Source organism: Bos javanicus, chromosome 3, assembly GCF_032452875.1.
Source record: "Bos javanicus breed banteng chromosome 3, ARS-OSU_banteng_1.0, whole genome shotgun sequence".
Classification (NCBI taxonomy): domain Eukaryota; kingdom Metazoa; phylum Chordata; class Mammalia; order Artiodactyla; family Bovidae; genus Bos; species Bos javanicus.
The window spans coordinates 102,796,729-102,819,172 of NC_083870.1; the positions used below are offsets into that span (position 1 = coordinate 102,796,729).

At 53.7% G+C, this 22,444-nt stretch overlaps 2 protein-coding genes across 5 annotated transcripts in view; one reads left to right on the forward strand and one right to left on the reverse strand.

The window, feature by feature from the left end:
• The first annotated feature begins 6,346 nt into the window (after window positions 1-6,346).
• On the forward strand, window positions 6,347-9,324 carry HYI (hydroxypyruvate isomerase (putative)). Of its 3 annotated transcripts, none has more exons than XM_061412242.1 (8): window positions 6,352-6,733; window positions 6,813-6,924; window positions 7,937-8,051; window positions 8,447-8,525; window positions 8,615-8,664; window positions 8,766-8,835; window positions 9,012-9,056; window positions 9,167-9,324. In XM_061412242.1, exons 1-8 carry the CDS (start codon window positions 6,535-6,537, stop codon window positions 9,238-9,240), a joined length of 744 nt encoding a protein of 247 aa, XP_061268226.1. In that variant the 5' UTR covers window positions 6,352-6,534; the 3' UTR covers window positions 9,241-9,324. The 3 variants fall into 3 exon arrangements, with proteins under 3 accessions (XP_061268224.1, XP_061268226.1, XP_061268225.1); XM_061412241.1 differs by having other exon boundaries at window positions 6,353-6,733; window positions 8,922-9,056; XM_061412240.1 differs by having other exon boundaries at window positions 6,347-6,733; window positions 8,766-9,056.
• SZT2 (SZT2 subunit of KICSTOR complex) overlaps window positions 9,317-22,444 on the reverse strand; it is a 51,914-nt gene continuing 38,786 nt past the window's right edge. For both annotated transcript variants that reach the window (XM_061412232.1, XM_061412233.1), the window contains 22 exons: window positions 22,233-22,400; window positions 20,875-21,008; window positions 20,320-20,486; window positions 20,109-20,206; window positions 19,887-20,019; window positions 19,657-19,787; window positions 19,418-19,518; window positions 19,168-19,344; window positions 18,712-18,979; window positions 18,529-18,608; window positions 18,321-18,446; window positions 18,017-18,216; window positions 16,617-16,707; window positions 16,312-16,392; window positions 16,155-16,229; window positions 13,444-13,657; window positions 12,930-13,083; window positions 12,667-12,789; window positions 12,167-12,572; window positions 11,937-12,053; window positions 10,308-10,376; window positions 9,317-10,149 (listed from right to left, as the gene is read on the reverse strand). In XM_061412232.1, the coding sequence (XP_061268216.1) occupies window positions 10,006-10,149; window positions 10,308-10,376; window positions 11,937-12,053; window positions 12,167-12,572; window positions 12,667-12,789; window positions 12,930-13,083; window positions 13,444-13,657; window positions 16,155-16,229; window positions 16,312-16,392; window positions 16,617-16,707; window positions 18,017-18,216; window positions 18,321-18,446; window positions 18,529-18,608; window positions 18,712-18,979; window positions 19,168-19,344; window positions 19,418-19,518; window positions 19,657-19,787; window positions 19,887-20,019; window positions 20,109-20,206; window positions 20,320-20,486; window positions 20,875-21,008; window positions 22,233-22,400 (3,257 nt within the window). In that variant the 3' untranslated portion in view covers window positions 9,317-10,005. The remainder of the gene's footprint in view (window positions 10,150-10,307; window positions 10,377-11,936; window positions 12,054-12,166; window positions 12,573-12,666; window positions 12,790-12,929; window positions 13,084-13,443; window positions 13,658-16,154; window positions 16,230-16,311; window positions 16,393-16,616; window positions 16,708-18,016; window positions 18,217-18,320; window positions 18,447-18,528; window positions 18,609-18,711; window positions 18,980-19,167; window positions 19,345-19,417; window positions 19,519-19,656; window positions 19,788-19,886; window positions 20,020-20,108; window positions 20,207-20,319; window positions 20,487-20,874; window positions 21,009-22,232; window positions 22,401-22,444) is intronic.

The window sequence follows — 22,444 nt, forward strand, 5'->3', positions numbered from 1 at the left end:
GTCATTTAGCTTACTGCTACCAGCTATATGAAATTATATAAATTCATAAAATTATGCAAATACATAGCCCAAGTGCCCATGGTCCAAGTCTTTAAATTTTTTTTTACCAAAAGAACCAAGTGTTTTTTGAAATGTGCACAATTCTTGGTTTGGTGATGGGAAAAGCAAGTTAGTTCTGAGACATCTCTTTCTGGGGAAGAGTTAAGATGAAGCAAGAAGACTATCCTGATTGATTCCCTTACAGAAGTGAACACAATGCCTCTCTCAGTTTTTCTTGCCACGTTTCTCTGTTGTTGCTTAGTTGCTAAGTTGTGAGCCCTCTTTTGTGACCCTATGAGCTGGAGCCCACCAGGCTCCTCGTTCATGGGATTTCCCAAGCAAGAATACTGGAGTGGGTTGCCATTTACTTTTCCAGGGGATCTTCCTGACTTAGTGATTGAACATGTATCTCCAGCATGGTAGGTGGAGTCTTCACCACTGAGCCACCTGGGAAGCGCTCTGTACATCAACTTTATTCTCTCTGGCCAAGTGTCATCCTGCTTATTTTATTTATATGCAGAGTACATCATGTGAAATGCCGGACTGGATAAATCACAAGCTGGAATCAAGATTGCTGGGAGAGATATCAACAACCTCAGATATGCAGATGATACCACTCTAATGGTAGAGAGTGAAGAGGAACTGAAGAGCCTCTTGCTGAGGATGAAAAAGGAGAGTGAAAAAGCTGGCTTAAAACTCAACATCCAAAAAACTAAGATTATGGCATCCAGTCCCATCACTTCATGGCAAATAGAAGGGGAAAAAGTGAAATCAGTGACAGATTTTCTTTTCTTGGGCTCCAAAATCACTGCAGACTGTGACTGTAGCTATGAAATTAAAAGATGCTTGTTCCCTGGAAGGAAAGCTATGACAAACCTAGACAGTGTGTTAAAAACCAGTGACATCACTTTGCCGACCAAGGTCCATCTAGTCAAAGCTATGGTTTTTCCAGTAGTCATGTATGGGTGTAAGAGTTGGGCCATAAAGAAGACTGAATGCCAACGAATTGAGGCTTTTGAATTGTGCTGTTGGAGAAGACTGTTGAGAGTTCCTTGGACTGCAAGTAGATCAAACCAGTCACTCCTAAAGGAAATCAACCCTGAATGTTCAAAGGACTGATGCTGAAGCTAAAGCCCCAATATTTTAGCCACCTGATGTGAAGAGTGGACTCATTCTAAAAGACCCTGACCTGGGAAAGATTGCAGGCAGGAGGAGAAGGGGACAACAGAGGATGAGATGGTTGGATGGCATCACTGACTCAATGGCCATGAGTTTGAGCAAACTCTGGGAGATGGTAAAGGGACAGGGAAGCCTGATATGCTGCAGTCCGTGGGGTCGCAAAGGGTCAGACAGGACCTAGCAACTGAACAAAGTGTCCTGATGAGGTATGGTTCAACTAAGGAGAAAAGAGGGAACAGACATTGGGTAGGCAACCAACAATGTCTATAACAGGTACTCTGGTTGGTCTAGCTTGGGTCAGGCGTCCACTCACTGACCAGTCACTGTGGCTGGGTCGAGAGAGGAACTTGTAAGAAGACGGTAGAACCTATTCACACTTAAGATGAAGAAGTGGTGAAAGTGATATAATTCTCCCAAACAAGAGAAGAAAGAGAACCTCTATTAGATATTGATTGCTGCTAACAAATTACCCCAAACTCAGGGACTTAAACGACAAATGTTTACTACCAAAGAGGTTCTGTAGCCAGGAATCTGGGTGTGGCTTAGTTGGATCTCTCTGACTCAAATCTGGTCTGTCATGAGGCAGTCAAGGCGTTGGTCAGAATACAGTTATCTTAAGGCTCAGTGGGAGTGGACCTGCTTCCAACCTCATTCACAGGTTGCCAGCCAGAGGCATTGGCTCCTAGTTGCTAAGTTGTGGCCAGTTCTTAGTCACTTGGAAAGAATCTTAGACATAGATCTTTCCATAGGACAGCTCACAATACGGCATCTGGTTTTCTTCAGAGCAAGTGAGTGAAAGAGGATACCCAAGACATAAGCTAAAGCCTTTTTGTAACCTAATCTCCGAGGTGACATTGTACTATTTTTGCTGTATTCTATTTGTTTGAAGTGAATTGCAAGGACCAGCCCATATTCAAGGGGAGGGGACATGACGACCAGGAGGTGGAGATCACCAGGGATCACTTTACAGGCTGCCTCCCACAGGTTCTGAGCAGGTAGTACAGAAAAGGACCACTTGCCTGAGTAGAGACATGCTGAATCTAAAAAGTAGCAATTATAGTCTAACACAAACAAGCTGAGCCTGTAGAAAAACCCTGAGATTCTCATGATAGTGAAATGAAGATATGAATATAAAATGTGCCAACAAGTGGTAATAAAGCATATCAAAAGTTTTAAAATGCTATCATTTTAAATATAAAACAGGTACAAAATATTTATAAAATATATGTAAAATACAGAGAATGTGATAAAGAAAGGTATGTGATCACAACACACCAGAAAAAGGGGACGACCCTTAATCTTGAAGTTTCCAACACCACCCCCTTCTCTCCCCCTCCAGAAGTCACCATCATCTTGGATTTTGTGGTCATGATCACTTGCTTTTCTTTATAGTTTTACCACAGATGTTTGTATCCCTACACAAGGTGTTGCTTGGTTTTCCCTGCTTTCAACTTCATGTTAGTGGAATCACACTGTATATATTTCTCTGTGATTTGCTTCTTTCACTCACAATTATGTTTCTGAGATTTATCCATTTGATGTGTTCATACTGATGTTTTCAATTTGATCCAAAGTCACTAAGTCTTCATGCATTACTCTAATCCAAGAGCAACTCAATTTTATCATTTAAGTCACCTGTTTTCCCTTCACTTTTATAAACAACACTGCAGGGTCATACTACATCTCATCTATATATGTATCAATGGACATTTGAGTTAGTTCCTTATTTTTGCTGTGTAAATAGTGCTGTTATGAACATTACTGAATTATTCTGGGTACTCTTCTCCACAAAGTTCTCCAGGGGATAAACCTGGGCATGGAACTGCTGGATCAAAGGTATATGAATGTTCAGTTTTAAGAGATAATGCCAAATTAATTTCCAAAGTGGTTGTAGTAATTCATACTCCTATCAGCAGTGATTAAATGTTCCAGTTGTTTCAAATCCCTTCCAATACTTGCTACTGTCTACCTTTTAAGGTGTTTTTTTCTTTTTTTTTTTTTTGCCAATCTGGAAAGTATAAAATGAAATTTCATTAAGGCTTTGGTTTGCATTTCACATATGAGCTGTAATATTTTTTATGACCTTGGCAAGTGCAATCAGTGATCAAATGAGACTCTGAACTCTACGTGCAAGTTTCAGCCATTATCCACATACTTATTTACAAGCTCTTGTTCTCTTAACTGATCATCATACCTGTACACATTCTGTGATTAAAGTTAAATGCAGGGCCTCCCTGGTGGGCCCGTGGTTAAAAGTCTACCTTGCAACGCAGGGAAAACCGATTCAATCACTGCTCTGGGAAGATCCCACATGCCATAGCTTGCTAAGCCGGGGAGCTGCTGCTACTGAGCTCACGCTCCGCTTGCTACGGAAGCCCAAGTGCCCTAGAGCTGGTGTTGGACAGCAAAAAGCCACTGAAATGAGAAGTCCATGTGTAGCTATGAAGACTCAGTGCAGCCAAAAATAACTAAATACATTCAAAAGAAAAGTTAAATGCAAAGAATCAAGATTTGTAATAATAACTTAGTGTAATGCTTATTTTGCAAAGTGGGATAAGGTAATGGCAAATGATGACTAAAGAAAATAATTTTCCTGGACATTATTCTCCTCTTGTATATGCTTTGATACATTATGTGAAGGTGGATATAAGGAGAAAAGTGAGCCATGAACATCTAGTTTATACATTATCTCTGCTGCCCTAAAAAGGGTACACAAGCAAAAAACAAGTAGACCATTGGAGCCTGGACAAATCTTTTTCCTGGTGAAGACCCAAGAAGATGGTGGTGTTTTTAAAGTCTTATATAGAAGTTGCATACTCAGAGATTTATAGTGAAGCAATACTTCGGCCACATCATGCGAAGAGTTGACTCATTGGAAAAGACACTGATGCTGGGAGGGATTGGGGGCAGGAGGAGAAGGGGACAACAGAGGATGAGATGGCTGGATGGCATCACCGACTCGATGGACATGAGTCTGGGTGAACTCCAGGAGTTGGTATGGACAGGGAGGCCTGGCGTGCTGCGATTCATGGGGTCGCAAAGAGTCAGACACGACTGAGTGACTGAACTGAACTGAACTGTTGATAAGGAATTACTTACCTTAGATGTTACTCCACATTGTCAACAGTGGATCATAAACATGCTGAACTTGAGATTGATTAAAATGTTAAACTTAGTGAGGCCATATCCTGATTGGACAGTGCCCAAGAAACATGAAAGGCTTCCCTGATAGCTCAGCTGGTAAAGAATCCGCCTGCAGACCTGGGTTTGATCCCTGGGTTGGGAAGAGCCCCTGGAGAAGGGAAAGGCTACCCACTCCAGTATTCTGGCCTGGAGAATTCCACGGACTGTATAGTGAATGGGGTCGCAAGGAGTCGAACACGACTGAGTGACTTTCATTTTCACTTTCTTCCAAGAAACATGTTCCTGGAGGAGTCAGAGTTCCAAGCATAATGCAGAGGGGCAAGAAATAAAGTGATTTGATTTCAGGTGAGCTGACATCCGTCTGTTCGTGGAGGCAGTGCTGAAGAAATAGTACCTGACAGGAACTTGGATTAATTTTAACTCTCAGCCTGGACCCGGGGTGGCTGGGTGAGCCTGACTTGAGTTGCAAGTGAGCAGTGGCAGAAGACAGTGGACACTGGGTTCTCCTGATGTTGCACTTCAAGCTGCCTTTTGTCAAAGTTAGCACAGGAAGCAGATCAAGATGACTTCTATGCATGTGTCATCTGAGCATAAAATCACATTTTTGAGAAGCCATTCCCAGGTGGTGCTAGTGGTAAAAATCCGGCCTGCCAATGCAGATAGACTTGGGACGGGTTCGATCCCTGGGTCGGGAAGATTCCCTGGAGGAGGGAACGGTAACCCACTCCAGGTTTCTCCCCTGGATAATCCCATGGACATGGACAGAGGAGCCTGGCAGGCTGCAGTCCATAGGGTCGCACAGAGTTGGACACGACAGAAGCAACTTAGCGCCTGCAGCACATTAGCACAGTCATAAAAAACTTAAGCATGGCCCTACTTTTTCACCATGTAATCCCAACCTGGAATCTGCCTATTCAATTGGGTTAGTGGGGCTGAAATAAATTTATTCGGATGATCTGAACAAACACCAGGAGACTACAGACACAGAAACCAGGGAAAGTCTAAATATCCTGGCCTGGGGAAGCGTAGACCTGGGAGCTGCCGTGGGTTTGGTCAGTCCTGGGAACTCTACAGCAGCGGTATCTCAATGTGCTACGCCTACTCGTAGTGTTCGGTTATTCTCCTTCTCTGTTCTAATTTTCTTCACCACCTGACTCCAGTTTATTTAGTTTCTACAGCCAAACCCATCTGCCAAACCCACCGCTTACTTGGCTCTCAGGATTTCCTTGTTTGAACTCTCCAAGAGGGAATCTAATTGGCCAGATTAGCTTTACAAACTGGACAAGGGTCTCGGGGCCGATCGGCTGCGCTTGGATCAGATGTCTTTCCGTGGCCCAATCAGCTGGGGCTGAGAGGGGACAGCCCGCCCACAGCCGCTCGGTGCGGAGTCCAGGGGGTAGGGGCAGTTTTCCTTACAAGGGACTTTGAACTTTGTACCTACAAGAGGAACCTGAGAAAACGATTCAGAGATGGAACCAAAAGGTGCATTAAAGAGCTTTCATAGCACATGCGCGCGCGCACACACACACACACACACACACACACACTTTGAAACCCCTGTAACATGATCAGTTCTAGGCTGTTCAGGTGTGGAACGAGCAGCTAATTCAAGGTTTTCTCGGGGAAAACGAAATAATATGCTATAAGACCTCATATACACTGTGATCAGGGTTTTCTAAGACAAGACTGCGCATGTTGAGTTTTTGCCCTGTACAGGAAAGTTAACGGCTGCGTGGTGCGGCACATGGCTTTCAAAAGTTCTTTAATGAACAAGATACTCTGGTTATGATGAAGGTAAACACCAAGCATTTGTTAGCATCCACGTTCCTTCACCCTAACTGGGCCCGCGCCCCCTCCCCATGCCTTCCTCTCGCGTCCGGAAAAGTGCACTTTCCTGGCAGGTCCTCGGCCCTTACCACCCACGGGTCTCCCAGCCGGAGAGGGCCGGCACCCAACTCGCGGCGCCAGCGCGCCCCCGCGCGGCCGGGCCGGGTTCCTCCACCACTTCCGGGTCCTCCACGCCCCGCCCCGCCGCTCCCGGCAAGTGCGGCCCTCCAGTCTTTAACCCGGCCCTGCACGCAGCTTGGGCCGTGAAGTCCCCCGCTCAACCCTGCCCGCCATTGCAGCCTTCTAGCTGCGGAGACTCCGCCCCGCGCGCGCTCTCGAGAAGCCATGGCTCCGCTTCGCTTCTCGGCCAACCTGTCGTGGCTGTTCCCGGAGCTGTCGGGCTTTCCCGCGCGGCTCCGGGCCGCGGGTAGTTCAGGCTTCGAAGCGGCCGAGATCGGCTGGCCGTATGCGGAGCCGCCAGAGGCGCTGGCGCGCGCGGCGCGGGAAGCCGGGCTACGAGTCGTGCTAATCAACACGCCCCCGGGTGTGCCGGGAGGGCCCGGGCCGGGACAGGGTGGGGCAGGGGGGAAGGAGCAAGGAGCTGAAGCCCATTCTTTCCGCAGGAGACAGAGAGAAGGGGGAGAATGGGCTCGGGGCTGTTCCCGGGAGGCAGGCGGCCTTCCGAGAAGGGCTGGAGCAGGCGGTGCTGTACGCTAAGGCTCTGGACTGTTCCAGGTAACCTCCCCTCTCCATTCCCCCGCCCCCATAATCCGCGAGAGAAGAGGCTCAGGGGTACTCTCTGCCTCTTCAGGCCTGGGCCCTTGTAAATTGCCTTTTGCATTTCATCTGTGTGTATGTCACTCTCAGTTTGCAACTCTTTCTTGCTCACCTCATGCTGGGAACTCAGTATGACCTAGGACATAACATAGTCAACAAAGCAGTGATCCATTAAGAGGACTGGTCAGTTCAAGGAGACCTTGGGAGCAGAGCAGGTACTAACTCGGTCTGGGGTCAGAGAAAGCTTCTTAACAGGTAGTGATGTTGAGCTGGGTCTCCGTGGTGGGTGCTTTCTTGACCAAAGGAGCATTCCAGGCAGGGATGCAGTAGCCACACGCCCCTGGGGGCTTGGTGTATTCTGCAGAGATTATGAGGCTGGAGGTGAAGCCTATCTGCTTTGGAGGTGACTGAGAAAGATGAGGCGGTGAAGGGAGAAGGTGCGGGACTCAGAGTGGGGCTGATAAGGTGAATGTCAAATCCTGCACAGGGCAACCAGGCTGAGAAGGAACTGGCAACAAGCAGTTATGGGGCAGAGGGAGGAGTGTGTGTGCAGAAAACAGATGGGGAGCAGCTAAGAAACAGATGCAAGGAGGAGAGACAAGCAGCATGGAATAACTGAGCGTAAGGGTCAAAGTAATTTTTTAAAGGTGAGGCTTGAGGAGAAGGGCCATGGAAAAGGAGAATCTGGATGTACAGGACAGGCTGCATGAAGGCCTGTGGTCTCTGAAGCAGGAGGATGGTGGGCCTTCAGAAGGAATCTGGGAAAGGTCTTGGTCTTAGGTTGACACAAGTATCTGAGGGCACCGGGAGGCCTGAGCACCACAGCCAGGTCCCAGCTGGAGACCTGGGGAGACGGGAGGCTGGTGCAGTTGAGGGCAGCTGGAAGAGAAGTCCCCAGGGAGCGTGGGAGTGAAGGCTTCTTCCAGGAGGATGGACTCCACAGCCCCCTCCAGTCCCATTTTCCCCACAGGATTCACCTGATGGCTGGCCGAGTGCCCAAGGGGGCTGACAGAGCCGCAGTCAGGAGTGAAATGGAGATAGTTTTCCTGGAGAACCTCAGGCATGCAGCTGAGGTTTTGGCTCAGGTGAGACAGTGAAAGGGACTTCTCAGATGGCACAGTGGTAAAGAATCTGCCTACCAATGCAGGAGATGTGGGTTTGATCCCTGGGTCAGGAACGTCCTCTGGAGGAGGAAATGGCAACCCACTCCAGTATTCTTGCCTGGGAAATCCCATGGACAGAGGAGCCTGGGGTCACAGAGTTGGACATGGCTGAGCACGCACACGAGACAGTGAAAACACACAGACACACATACTCCATGCATGTACGTATGTGGAGGGGAAACACAGTAGGGAGAGCAGTGAGGTGCAAGGCTGGGCCCTGGCCCAGGCCAGAAGGGCTGGAGATCGGCTTGAGCAGTGACTAACTGAGGGGGTCGAACTTGGGGAGAGCTCTACCCATGGATCTGGCCTGGTGCTAGGAGAACCTCGTGGGACTGCTGGAGCCCATAAACACCCGCATCACGGACCCCCGGTACTTCCTGGACACGCCCCAGCAGGGTAGGCCCCCGGCCCCCTGCCGCCTCCTGTCCATTGATTCTCCAGCCCTCCTTGAGTCTCATGACCCCCCTCCCTGGTTTCTCTCCCAGCGGCTGCCATCTTACAGAAGGTGGGAAGACCCAACCTCCAGCTACAGATGGTAAGTGGGGGAGAGGGCGTGCTTCTCAGAGGGCCGTGTTCTCCAAAGCTGGGGACAGTGGTGTGGGCTGCAGGGTCTGACTGTGGGAATCTCTGCCCCAGGACTTATTCCACTGGCAGATCATGGACGGGAACCTGACAGGGAACGTGCGAGAGTTCCTGCCCATTGTTGGTGAGGGCCCCTTTCTTGGCTTCTTCCTGGTCTGCGATGAGGCTTCCTCTGTCCTTCCACTCTCTCTACCCCAAATCTACCCCCAGGGCACGTGCAGGTGGCACAGGTCCCGGGTCGGGGGGAACCCGATAGCCCTGGAGAGCTCAACTTCTCCTATCTGTTCCAACTGCTGGAAGATGAAGGCTACACAGGCTTCGTGGGCTGCGAGTACCAGCCTCGAGGTGAGGGTGGGCTGAGCCTGGCCCCAGGGAAGGCCTCTGGAGGGACAGTGTTGGACAGGGGCTGTCTTCCTCCTCATGGGCTGAGATGCTGCGCACCCTGCTCCCCTCAGGAGACACAGCAGAGGGCCTGAGTTGGCTGCGTTCATACTGGGAGATGAGGGGCCGCCCACAGGCTGGCCAGTGAGGTCCTGTGCTCCAGCCACACGCCTCTGGGACGGTGAGCAGCACGACTGAGTCTCCTCTAATTAAAGACAACCTGCTGAACGTTTCCACGTGTGTGTGTTATTGGAGGGGAGGGGAGGACACACAGTGTCTAACTCTTCAGTTTCTTTGGGTCGCTTCCTCCTGCAGAGAAGGGCCGTACAGCTCCTGTTCAAGTCCTCCAGTCTGTGCCGGTGTTGCTGTGTCCGTGCGCCTTGTGTACAGATGAGAAACCAAGGGTACGACGGCCAAGGGACTTGCCCACGGTCACAGCTGCTTCAGAGGCAGAGCTGGGATTCGAACGGAGGTGTCTTATCTCAATGGCAATGGTTTGGCAATGATGTCCCAGTGGGAACTGATGATCAGAGGACTCGAGATGGGGGTGGGGGAGGTGGGTGTCGGACAGGATTCAGGCAGAGCAGCTCTAAGGGGTCTACCTGCCACCTGATATGAAGAATTCCCAGACTCAGCCAGGTGAGCAGAAAGGAATCTCCTTCTGGAAGGGCCCGGGGACCTGAGAGGACATGGGCACCTCAGGAGGTGAGTGGACCCTCTGGAGCCCTGTGCTGGTCAGTGGCAGCAAGTGTTTAGGGAGCACAGCTCCTGCTACAGGCCCCCAAGACACATTCACACGACCTCTGGCGTCCCTCAGTGTCCAGTCTTGCCCAGGGACCTGGAAGGGCTGGCCAAGATTTCAAGAGGGCAACCTTCTAGACCCATGATTCGAGGACATTCAGTGGCCCGTCCCTCAGAGGAGGCGGGTCCAGAGGGTGAAGCAGGCTGTGTTGATGACGGACTCCAGGTGGTGGTAGGTGGAGACCAGCTGGGCGGGGGGGCTCTCGCTGTCCTGGGGCTGCACAGGGAAGGGCTCTCGGAAAACCACTGTCAGAGACTAAGAACAGGGAGTGGGTGCAGTGGTGAGAGGCGGGCAGGCTGGGCCCAGGAAGCTGGGCTCCCCAACCTCAGCAGGCTCTGGGGTGGAGCATTTGGGGTATAGCCTCCCACTAGGGCTGACACAAAGCCCCTCAACAGCCCCCCACCCGTTCTCACCGTCTTTCCCAAGTGGGAGTCCAGAAACACTAGCACAAAACAGTCCGTGAACTTCTGATTCAGCACGACCTAAAGACACAGACAGAACGAGATGGACAGTGCGGCAGACAGACCCTCCACGAGCGCGTCCTGGAGGTGGGGCCAGCATGAGGAAGGCCGGCTTTCATCACCACCTGACCCCCCTTGCGCTGCAGCCTTGCTTCTCATCCTTACTGGCTCCCAGTCAGCCTGTGCAGGACGTCAGGATGAGGGGAGTGGTCCTTGACTGGAAGGCCCTACACAAGCTGGCATCAACACCTGAAGCCCATCAACAAAGGGAGGCTCTCTCCCCTCGACGAGAGTCCTCCTTGCCTCCTGGGTTTTGTGTCTCTGGCCTCCCGGATGTCTGTCCCTGTAGCTCAGCTTTGTAATCTCTCCCCAAGCAGTTTCTTCTATGCCCGGGGCTTCAGTGACCTCCTGTTCATATAAGTGCTGCCTACACCCCTCTCCTGAGCTCCAATCCCCGATGTCCACAGACCTTCCAGACTGTGGTCCTGCAAGGTCCTCTTGGGCCTCAGACTCAACTCATTGCCCTTCCCCCAAACCCGTTCCTGCTCCAGCATTCTTGCCACCCACAGAAGCACCCCCATCTGCTCTCACTCGCCCGCACTCCCGCAGCCTTACCCTAACTAACCTCAGCTTCTGGGTGATGCTTTGTCACACCTTGAAACTAAGTCTTCCCCACAAGCACCATGTGGCAGGACCCCTCATCATGGGCCAAGTACTATTTTTTCAGAAATCTTTTGAACCTTACCCCTCCTAAAGTGCTGCTCTCAACTGGGCCATTCTTGAGCCTTGCAGTCCCCAGTGCCCACTGCCATAACTCTCTTCTCTTCACTGCCCTTCCCAGCAACCTGTCAATCTCTAATGTGCACATCAATCACTTTGGCTGCTGCTGCTAAGTCGCTTCAGTCGTGTCCAACTCTGTGCGACCCCATAGACGGCAGCCCACCAGGCTCCCCTGTCCCTGGGATTCTGCAGGCAAGAACACTGGAGTGGGTTGCCATTTCCTTCTCCAATGCATGAAAGTGAAAGTGAAGTCGCTCAGTCGTGTCCGACTCTTCTCGACCCCATGGACTGCAGCCCACCAGGCTCCTCCATCCACGGGATTTTCCAAGCAAGAGTACTGCAGTGGGGTGCCATTGCCTTCTCTGGAGATGGTGGAAAAACAGCTGCTGGGCCAGCAGGTTGGGGGTGGGGCCTTGGACCTGCACTCAGCCAGCTCCCAAGTGGGGCTGATGCTGCTGGTGTGAGGACCACACTTTGGTAAAGAGTCCTGAAAGCCCAAGAAGTCCTTTCTGGGACTTGAACCTACATGAACTAACTACTTATGAGGTTCCAGAGCTTGGCCCCTGGGATCACTAGCCAAGGTTTGTGCCTTTGAGGGTCCTGAGAGCATAGCTCTAGGTTCTTCTCAGTGAGTCACAGGCTATGGCTTGGTGCTTGAAGCATTTTCCTCCTATCTACCTGTGTCATCACTCCCTCTCAGCCTCCCTCCAGAGCCTATGTAGTCAGGCTGGGGCTCCTTGAGGGGGACCCTGTCCTCCCTCTAATGAGGATTTCTTTCAGAGGAAGGCCAAGGAAACTTACCAGGTACTGAGTCCCCAAGTCTGGGCTCTGGAAATGGCGACAGCTCTGGGGAAAGCGGCTCAGGAGAACCTTGATCAGGCTTTGGTACCAGGAGACTGTCATAGACAGGAAGCAGTCCTGGGGGAAAGGTCCACAGGCATGGATCTGCTGTCCCAGAGCCACCTCTGAGACTCCCGCAACCTTTACCCTGGCTGCTGGTGGCATTCCAAGCACCCACCCCAGCCCCTTACCAGCTGCGGGTCAATGTCCCCAATGGATTTGGCATGGACTGCTTCTAGGAGCTCCTCCAGCTCGGCCAGGGCCAGGCGCCCCCCTAGCCTCAGCCGATCAGGTCCTGGTGGTTCCAGCAAGAAGAGGCGCTTCCAAAGGGTGTCCCGACGGCAGTGCCCTCCAGCCAGCCGGACCAACTGAGCCAGCCGTGTGCGTGCCACGCCCACCTCTGCAGCCAGTGGGGGGAAGAGGGGAGCTGGTCCGGGGGCCAAATTGGCCCCAGAGGCCTCCCCAGGGCTACTGGCTGAGCTCCCAGGAGCCTCCGGCTCTGGCGTCAGTCTGGGCGGCTTCCGGAGCCGGCGCATGTCCACAGTGAGTCTGGGGAACAGCTCTCGTTGGCTGGTGAGCACCACGAAGAACTGTAGCCTAGGGTGGGGAGGAGGTAGGAGCGTGATGGTCACAGTAGGGGAGACGGCCATTTCAGGGCAAGAGCCACGTTCAAGGTAGGGGATCTGCTGACCGAAGAACGTGCCGCTCGGCCTCTCCTTGCTCCTCAAAGGGTGCAGCACAGTGACAGACAAGCAGAGACACGTCAAAGTCGTCCTGGTGACGAAGTCCCTCAGAGTCGAGGTAGGAGCCAGAGCTGAGCAGTGGGGGTGGGGGAGACGTCAAACCTGAGGTTCTGATGAAGCCAGGCCCACCCTTTCAGCCTAAGAGAACACGGGTCCCCCTACTGCAAGGATGGCCCTGGCTCCAGCTCCACCTGTCCCCATCCCGCCTTACCTATGCCATGCCGACACCAGGGCATACTCATTGTGTTCCGGGCCTCCTGGCCGGGCCATCCGAAGCGGCTTCATGTGGTAGGAGCTGGCATGGTCGGCCACGTAGTTGTACAGCTGGTGGGCAGCGATGAGCGGGGTGGGCAGCTCCAGGGTCCCTGAGAGGCGAGTTACAGTAGACACTGAGCCCCAGACAGACTCAAGATCTGTGGGCTGGAGGACAAGAGTCCCTGAGGCTCTGACTGACAAGCAGGCTGATTCTTTCTGGGGAGCTCCTGTGGGACATGGGGGTGGGACAAAGCGGCTCAGGGCACACGGGGTATAGGACCTAAGCTTATGAAACAGACTGGGAGTTACTTAAGACAGAAAGGTGAGGACAGGGTCCAGGTGACGCAAGGCGACTGACGACACAGGAGAGGGGGGACAAGAGACAAGGTCTGGCCCCCGAAGTGGTCCCTTCGGTCCCGGCTCGCGGCCTGTTCTTTTCCGGGCTCCCTGGCTGGCCCTTGGGCACTGACCTTGGTAAATGTGATTGCGGCCAAAGTGGGGCCCATCCGGGTGGTGGGCCAGGAAGTGTCGCAGGAAGGTGGTCAGCTGGTAGCCGTGCCGTAGCGCCAGGTGGGCGCCCAGCACGTGCTGGTGCACGAGGCGCAGGTGGAAGTCGTAGCTGAACGAGTGCACGTGCATCAGGTCCCGCACCCGGTCGCACTCCTCCGTGAACAGCATGGACAGCTGGGGAGGTGCGGGGGGCCAGGTCAGGGGACGACGGCAGGCGGCCCAGTGCACCCCCACTTCCCTCCTCCTGCCTGGGAAAACGCCGCTCACAATTCACCCTGTCCTGTGGGTCCCTCTGCCAGAAACGCTTCTGTGAGAAGCCCTCCTCATGACATTCAACTGTGTTGTAACTGTTGACATGAAACTGACCATTTTGAGAGATGAACCTCTGAACTCTGTATCCCAGAGTCCACTCAAATCCAGCACAGATTTACTCATGTAATAAATACTTGCTGAGTGCCTACCACCTGCCTACCTGGTACTGTTCTAGGTGTTGGGGATACACACCCTTGCCCTCAAGGAGCTTACAGTCTAGCAGTGGGGACAGGATAATAAACATCACAGTAAATGAATACACAGCAGATTAGTAGATTGTTATGGAAAATCAGGTGGTAAAGCAGGTGTGGTTTTAAACAGGGTGGGCTGGGTAGGCCAGGTGTGTAATTACTATTAGAAAGGTTTTTCTGGGCACTTCCCATTTCTCCAGCTTTATCTTCTCATCAAATTACTTGCTGTCCCCAAGTATATATCACATATTTTCTCTACACTTTTGTACCAGCCATTCTCTTTGCCTGAATGCTGCTCCCACTGACCCCCAAAGCTGGCTAACTCCCACTCATTTGTAAAGCTTCATCTGGGACATCCTGTCAAGGCTAGCCCAGGGTGCTGCTGAGTCACTTCAGTCGTGTCCGACTCTGTGCGACCCCAGAGACGGCAGCCCACCAGGCTCCCCCGTCCCTGGGATTCTCCAGGTAAGAACACTGGAGTGGGTTGCCATTTCCTTCTCCAATGCATGAAAGTGAAAAGTGAAAGTGCTCAGTCGTGTCCGACTCTTCTCGACCCCATGGACTGCAGCCTACCAGGCTCCTCTGTCCATGGGATTTTCCAGGCAAGAGCACTGGAGTGGGTTGCCATTGCCTTCTCCCAGCCCAGGGTAGGCCTTCTCTAGTTGATCTGCGAAGGAATGAATGAATGAACAAACCACTGATGCAGGAAGAAAGGAAGGCAGAGACACGGAGCTGGGCTTCTCTTGGAGGAAATCAGCATTACTGAGAGTGTATTAACAGTTGGATAAGTGAGGCTGGAATGGCAGAATCTACATGAGCATGCCCCTTGGTGGCACTGGGCAAAAAACTAGTAGGAAAGGAAGTCAGTGACTGTAAATGAGGCAATTGCCTAGGAGTCAGAGTAGCTGCAGGACCCTGGGTAAGTCACAACCTCTCTGCTTCCGTTTCCCCATCCACTATGGAAATAAAGGAAAGGCCCTCATAAATCTGAAGCAGCGTGATAAACACTGCAGTCGCCAAGGATGAGCCTCAGATTGCAGCCCCAGTACTGCCACCAACTAGCTGTGTCCCTGGGGCACACCACTTAACCTCTGTGAACCTCAGTTTCCCCATCTGTACAGCAGGAATAAAATTCTCTTTGCTTAGAATGTATACTAAACACTTACTAACTAATAGCAATAATAAAGCATCTTAGAAATCTAAGTAGGAATACAGATTAGATATGCAGGGGCAGAGAGAACCAAGCTGGACAGAGATCAGGGGTCAGGGAAGTCAGGACTTCAGGAAGCTCAAGAGAATAATGAAGTGGGTCCGTCCTGCCAATACTACAGTAAAGTGTGGAAGAGTACCTGCCCGTCCAATCTCCCTGCTGTGCCCTAGGCCAGGTAGGTTCCTGCACCGAAGTCACCAAACTTTCCTGGATCTCACTCTCCTGTGATGACTAGACGAGGCATCCATACCCGAGTCAGAGCCCACCACCTACAAGCTGGATCTGAAGCTGTCCAGATTTGGGAAGAGTCTATGCCGTCTGTCCTGGAGAGTGACAGCCTGTGCCCAGTCAGACCCTGATCTCTTAGAAACTCAACTTGAGGTACAGGGAAGGCAGAGGCCCTTGCACGACAAGCCTGACAACCCAAAGGGGCCAAACTCGCTCAAGGCTGGAGGGCTTCAGGTCCCTGACCACACTCGGTCCTGACTCATTCATTCATTCTGAGCCCTCCTGAGTGCTCAGCCCTCATGGGGTACAGAGGCCCTGCCTTCAGGCAATCAGACAGGGCTAGAAATAAAACCAAGTGTGGGGGTATGCTGTATGGGTGGGGACTCTAGTCCACACTCTAAGTGTTAGTGACTATATGAACAGTGCCAGGCTGCCCCCCCTCTAAGCCAGGACTGGCACTGGCCCACCCATGTGTCATATTACCATTCAGCTCAAATGTCCTCACTGTCCACCCATCTACGGTCAGTGCCAGAATGACTCCAGGGCCAGACTGGCCCCTGTGCTGCACTGCCTTCTGCCCCCAGTGCCATGCCTGAACACAGCTCTGGACTATCACAATGTGACTGGTAGATGGGCCAGTCATGGCACTGGAATGACCCAGCTACCCACAGTAGCAAATCATTGCTGGGGTTACACTTAGACCCCACAGCCCTCTGTCCCCACCACTTACCTGAGAGTTGACAGCTTGCCCCATGGGGATTCGGGAACATTCCAGGGCAAACTGTTTGACACAGAAATAACAGCCCTGGAGAGAAGACAAAGATGAGGTCAGGAGGGCAAGAGACAGGAGGGCCTGGCTCTCCTCACATGGTGCTCCTCCTGTTTACCTGAAAAGCCAGCTCCATGAGGATGATGCCCCCAGGCAGTGCCCGCTGCAGGTGGTATGTGGTGACTGGAGAGCCCGTGCTCTGCAAAAGGAGAAAGACTGGGGTTAGGGGCAAGTATGGGGGCTCTTGGGGAAGCAGGCCCCTGGGCCAATGACTTTAGTGGTGTCAGGCTGGGATCAATGACCTCAGTCATTATCCAGGGCCCCTGACTTTAGGCCTTGGGCAAATAATTCAGGCTTAGTGATGCTGGTGTCTGAGGCATCGCTGATTTCACTGCTGGGGAAGGCACATGACAATGTGTTTACCTTGGGGCTCCCTTCAGCCTTGGTTTTCGGGCAGGAGAAGGAACCCCGTCCTTCTGTTCCAAGGATAGCCATGGCCCGAAGCCGACTGGTGCTGCAGAAAAGGAAGAGGGACAAGGGGGTGAGGCAGGCTTGTGGGGTGAAGGGTCCCTGCTATCAGACCCAGAACCAGTTCACATGGAGTCACTGTGGAGGCAAGGAGACAGGCTCAGAGGTAACCTGCTTGGGTCCCACGGTAGGTCAGTGGGCAGGCTGAGACTGGAGTCCGGGGCTAGACTGTGGTGCGGGGCTCTCTCCACAGCAGGTGCTGCTCTAAGGGGAGGTGGAGACAGGTCCCTCTCTTCCAGCGAGAGGATGAGTGTGGGGCCGGCGAGGCTGCCATGACTAAGGGGAGACCCCGGTGGGATATGGCAGTACCTGCTTGTTGGAGGCAGCAGGGGAGGGTGGGAGGGGAGTGGGTGATGTCCATCTTGAGACTTCACGGGGAAAGCTCAAGTGGATGCTTGATGCCCTGGTAAGGACAGTTCCTCTGAGAGGGAAAAGGGGTTCTCTTTTGAGCTGGGAAGGTCAGTTTCAGTGATCTAAAGCCTATTGTCCTTCCTTTCTCAACTCAGAGACAAAGGGGAAAAAGAGAAGTACTGTGAATGAGGACAAAATAGAAAGAGCCAATGAGACCCACTTATCATACTCAGGACTACAAACTCCTGGAACTATTGCTGGGGGTGGCGGGGTGGGCAGTGGTCAAAGCCTTTGGCAAGAAGAAATGTCCCACTTAATTCTCAAGGAAATAGGGATCAGGCCTATTGATTGGAGAGACTTGAGAGGGAGGAAGGTCTGATTTAAAATTTTCCTCTAGAAACATATATTTAACCTTAGTGTCTTTGGTTTTAAAAGGGCATTCTGACTTTTGGGAAGAACATAGCTGAATGGGAAGGACGTGAACACCAGAGAAATCCCTGCCGCTGGGACCTGGCTGTGGAGGGCAATGAGCAGAGTTCCTCCTGGGGTCTGTCCCAGAGAAATGAGAGGGGCAACTGAATGAAACATCCTGGAGGCGCAGGCTTGTCCTCCTCCTAAGGCCGGGGAGAGAACGGGAGGCCGGGGAGATGGAGAGCTGGCTACAGAAACACTAAGGAGGTGGGAAATGGCTTTCTGGGCCTAGGGGGCATCTTGAGTAAGAAAGCATGACTTACATTTACTACTTTGAAAAGGCATCAAACTGAAAACAGGAGGGAGAAAACAAACTCACATATCTGGATACGTGAAATGAACTGTCATAGCGTGGGCCTGGTGAGCTGAATGTGCACATGGCCCTAATTACCCAAACAGGACCCAAGGGGAAGGGAGTGTGGGCCCTCACCTGCCATGGAGGAGAGGAGAACAGGGAGACAAGAGGGGCTCACCTGCGGGCAGGCGAGGGGGGCCGCAGCGGCACCAGCACAAAGCCCATGCTCTGCAGATACTGCACGTACTGCTGCAGGAAGGCCAAGCTCAGCTCCTTCAACCAAGGCTCCTCCCGGGCGCCCAGCGGAGGCCCGTCCGAGGAGTCGCAGTTGGCAGGGGATTCTCGACTTCCAGAGGCCGACTCAGGGCGATGGCGCCGCTGTGGGAGTGGAGGTTAAGAGAGACTCTACCCACCGGCAACCACCCTATCAGGGGTCAAGGAACAGAGGTCCTCCCGGAGAAATCCAGAGTCTGGAGCCTCACCTGTCCCTCCAGGGGCCCCGAGGTCTCTGGGGGCCCATGCAGCCAGGCTGCAGGGTCAAAGAGCAGGGCCGTCGCACAGTAATGCACCAGGCGGGATGACTGTTTCAGGGTCTCCAGCTCCCCAGCCTGGAGAAATAGAGTGAGCGCTGGGCGAGGGGCCAGGGCAAGGGTCACGGGGCAGTCCGGAGGACGCGGGCGGGGCACTCACACTGATGGGCATGCTGGCTGGGGCGGAGCGCTGCTGCCACGTGACAAACAGGTTCTCCATCTTCATCTGGCGCTCCAGCTCTAGGGGTTGGAGGCTTTTACTGGCAGACCCCAGGAGCAGCCACCCCTCTTCCTGCCGGGCTCCACAGCTGGCCCTGCCTGCCGCCCGGCCCAGCACGCTCACCTCTGCGCTCTGCCATCTTGATCTCCAGGAACTGTTGTCCATGGTAGGTGACGGGATCGGGCGGTCTGGGCACAGGGCCGAGGGAGGAGGTGGGGCGGGCGGCCGTGATATCCCGCAGGGCCTCATCGAAGGGGAATGTGTCCAGGGGAAGGGGGCCCCCGCCCCGCGAGGACCCACTCAGCCGGCCCTGCTCACGGCTCAGCGGGGGACTTGCACTCCGGATGAGGGTCTCTGCTTCTACGGTCGGCAGCAGGAATGGGTTTGGCTCCTGAGAGAGACGAAGTCTCACAATGGGTCCAGGGCCTCTGCCCTCAGACCTCCTCTCCTACCCCGTGGCTGCTTCTCTGACTCGCCCTCCCTGCGACCTCTGCTCTCAGTCTGTCCCCTCTCCTGTTTCCGGACGGCAGCTTCCTTTAGCTGACCACCCAGGAGAGGAGGGGCCCAGACGGCAGGCACCTTTTCATCCCGCACTGGGAAGTCCAACTGGCCGTAGTGGTGGAAGAGCCCCAGCTTCTGGCTGAGGAGGCAGAAGATGAGGTGGGCGCGTGCGTTCTGCCACTGCACGAGGCGAACCAGAGCACGGCCCAAGGCTGCGCCCAGGTCTGGAGCCCAGTTGTAGGTCAGTAGCTGGAGCTGGAAGTCAGGGCTCAGCGTCAGTGGGATCACAGAGCCCCTCCTACCACCCAGCCCCTGGCCCCACGCCTACCTTTTTGTCCACGACCTCCAGCAGCAGGAACCTCTGCCGGGGAGCATTTCGCCCCATGCTCCCGTCACCTCCCGGCTCAAAGCGCTGCACGGCTTTGGCAGCTATGGGGTCAAGGGACAAAATGAAGGTCTTGGGACTGATCCCTCTCAATCCCTCACTGACCCCCAGAGGGTCAGAGGCTACAGGATCAGTCATTCTGAGAGCCCCACCCCCACCCCTACTGCAGGCTGTGGCCTCACCCTGCTGGGTGGGTCTCCTCCACTGTGAGAAGTTCCTGCCCAGAAGCAGCAGGTGCCGTTCAGCTGCCGGGCGGGGCGGTGGGCCCAGCTGTCCAAGGGAACACGGACTGAAGAGCTCTGGCTCAGGAGTCCTAGTGGGAGGGAGGGACGGACAGAAAGCAGACCATCCATGGCCCCATTCCCTGGCCATCGCCTCTCCCACCTCAGCTTCCGTGAGATCCCAAACTCACAAATGTTGCTCAAAGATGCGGACACTGGTGTCGCCAGCCATTGAGGTGACCAGAGTGGTGAACTCAGACAGGACGGATGGGAGGAGGAAGCGGGACACCATGTGAGTGGAGCTCCTGGACACCGAGGCGCATCCTGGATCCCGGGCACAGAGGTTGTGGTGGGGCTTGGGGCTGGGGGTTGGGGACTGGGCCACAGGCTCGGGGGTGGGAGAAGGGTCTCACCAATCTGAACCATGAACTCCATCCAGTGCTGAGCGACACGAGCAAACACAGGCTGCAGGGTGCCCGCCTCGCCCTCTTCCAGCTGTGTGGTCCTCCGTCTGAAGACACAGCAGGAGTAAGAGCCTCGCACCCACACACAAGACCTGTATGGTCACACGCGCTCAACAACCCCTGTGACCTCACAGCACATTTTCCATGACAACACACATACCTTTGTCTCTGGGCCCCAGACTCTGGGCCCGCTGCCCGCTCAGTCCCACCTGGAGTCCGAACGCTTTCCGTTTTGTGACGCCTCCGGCCCCGAGTGTCTTCTGGCCGATCCAGGACAATGTCGTCAGTTGTTTTGGGGGAACCCAAGTCCCCACATTCTGTTTTACTCTGGGGGCAATGCAGTGAATGAGGAGGGGCTACTGGGAAGGGGAATGTGGTGGAGGATGGAGGCACCCAAGAATAGTTACAAGAACCCAGAAGAGCTGGAGGCTAACCGAGCAGCCTTGAGCAGGCTACTCAACTTTCCAGATCCTCAGGGGCCTCGCTAGTAACAGGCCTGCTGAAATCTTGCAGGCTGTGAGGATCTGACAAGGAAAGTGGAAATGAAAACATTTAAGCTGAGGCTATCTGTGTATAAGTGGGAACGTGCCATGTTCTGTATACTCCTGTCTAAGGGACACAGCTCTGAGGCAGGGCCTCCAGGGAGTAGAGAGGGGAGACAGGAGGCAGGCAAGAAGGCAGAGGTCAACCTCACCACCTCCCTTTATTCCATTACCAGCATATCCCAGAAGCTACGCCGGCCAGCTTTGCTGGGGGGAGTCACAGGTTCGCCAGGGCCAGGGCTGGGGGGAAAGGTGCTGGCTCGGCCTGCAGGGCTCTTGGTGTCCAGCGACCCACTCCTGAGACTCCCTGTGAGCAGCAGGCATTACAGACTCTTGTCACTGACCGTCAACCCTCTTTCAGACAACCCAGCCAGCCCCAAGACTGGTAAGAGACAGATATGTATTTACATACTATACCTGTTTTTGAATGGCAGGGTGTGTGTGTGTGTGTGTGTGTGTGTGTGTGTGTGTGTGTGTATGGAGTTCCTGGTTATGTGTGTGTGTGTGTGTGTGTGTGTGTGTATGGAGTTCCTGGTTGTGTGTGTGTCTGTGTGTGTATGGAGTTCCTGGTTGTGTGTGTGTGTAGGGAGTTCCTGGTGGTGAGTGTGTGTGTGTGTGTGTGTATGGAGTTCCTGGTTGTGTGTGTGTGTGTGTGTATGGAGTTCCTGGTCGTGTGTGTGTGTAGGGAGTTCCTGGTGGTGAGTGTGTGTAGGGAGTTCCTGGTCGTCTGTGTGTGTGTGTGTGTGTGTGTGTGTGTGTGCAGGGAGTTCCTGGTTGTGTGTGTGTGTAGGGAGTTCCTGGTTGTGTGTGTATGTAGGGAGTTCCTGGTCCTGTGTGTGTAGGGAGTTCCTGGTCGTGAGTGTGTGTAGGGAGTTCCTGGTCATGTGTGTGTGTAGGGAGTTCCTGGTCGTGAGTGTGTGTAGGGAGTTCCTGGTCGTGTGTGTGCGTAGGGAGTTCCTGGTCGTGTGTGTGCGCAGGGAGTTCCTGGTCGTGAGTGTGCGTAGGGAGTTCCTGGTCGTGTGTGTGTGTAGGGAGTTCCTGGTCGTGTGTGTGTGTAGGGAGTTCCTGGTCGTGTGTGTGCGCAGGGAGTTCCTGGTCGTGAGTGTGCGTAGGGAGTTCCTGGTCGTGTGTGTGTGTAGGGAGTTCCTGGTCGTGAGTGTGCGCAGGGAGTTCCTGGTCGTGTGTGTGTGTAGGGAGTTCCTGGTTGTGTGTGTATGTAGGGAGTTCCTGGTCCTGTGTGTGTGTAGGGAGTTCCTGGTTGTGAGTGTGTGTAGGGAGTTCCTGGTGACAGACCCCCAATCTCAGCGAGTGACAGCCGCACACAGGCACTTCCATCAGGTGTGTCACCGTGCTGATGCGGAGAAGGTGATGGACAGCCGAGAATGTGTATCTTAGATGCAGCCTCCGCCACATCTCCCCAGACTCTCCTTGCACCCTGACCTGGAACACCATCTCACCTGGATCTCTGGGGTTCTCCCCTCAGCCCTGGCCCTGGCGAACCTGTGACTCCCCACAGCAGGACTCCATGTACCTGCGGATGTATCCTCTGTACACAGCGGCGCTGGCAGCAGCCAGAGCTCCATGATGGCATCCGCCAGGGCCTGGCGAGCTGCTGTTCGGAGCTTCTCCTCCAGCTGCACAATGCTGATGTTGCCCTTTTCCCACACATCCAGTCGAAGCCGTGGGGCCCCGCTTGGAGCTGGAAGAACAGGGGCCACTTGAGTGTGTCCCTGGTTTCCACAG

What these genes read in the sequence shown, in the direction of transcription:
- HYI (XM_061412240.1), top strand. Translation starts at nt 6,535, where the DNA reads ATGGCTCCGCTTCGCTTCTCGGCCAACCTGTCGTGGCTGTTCCCGGAG. An exon ending in GCTAATCAACACGCCCCCGG is followed by an intron (nt 6,734 to 6,812) that starts GTGTGCCGGGAG and finishes TTCTTTCCGCAG; the next exon opens with GAGACAGAGAGAAGGGGGAG. An exon ending in AAGGCTCTGGACTGTTCCAG is followed by an intron (nt 6,925 to 7,936) that starts GTAACCTCCCCT and finishes TTTTCCCCACAG; the next exon opens with GATTCACCTGATGGCTGGCC.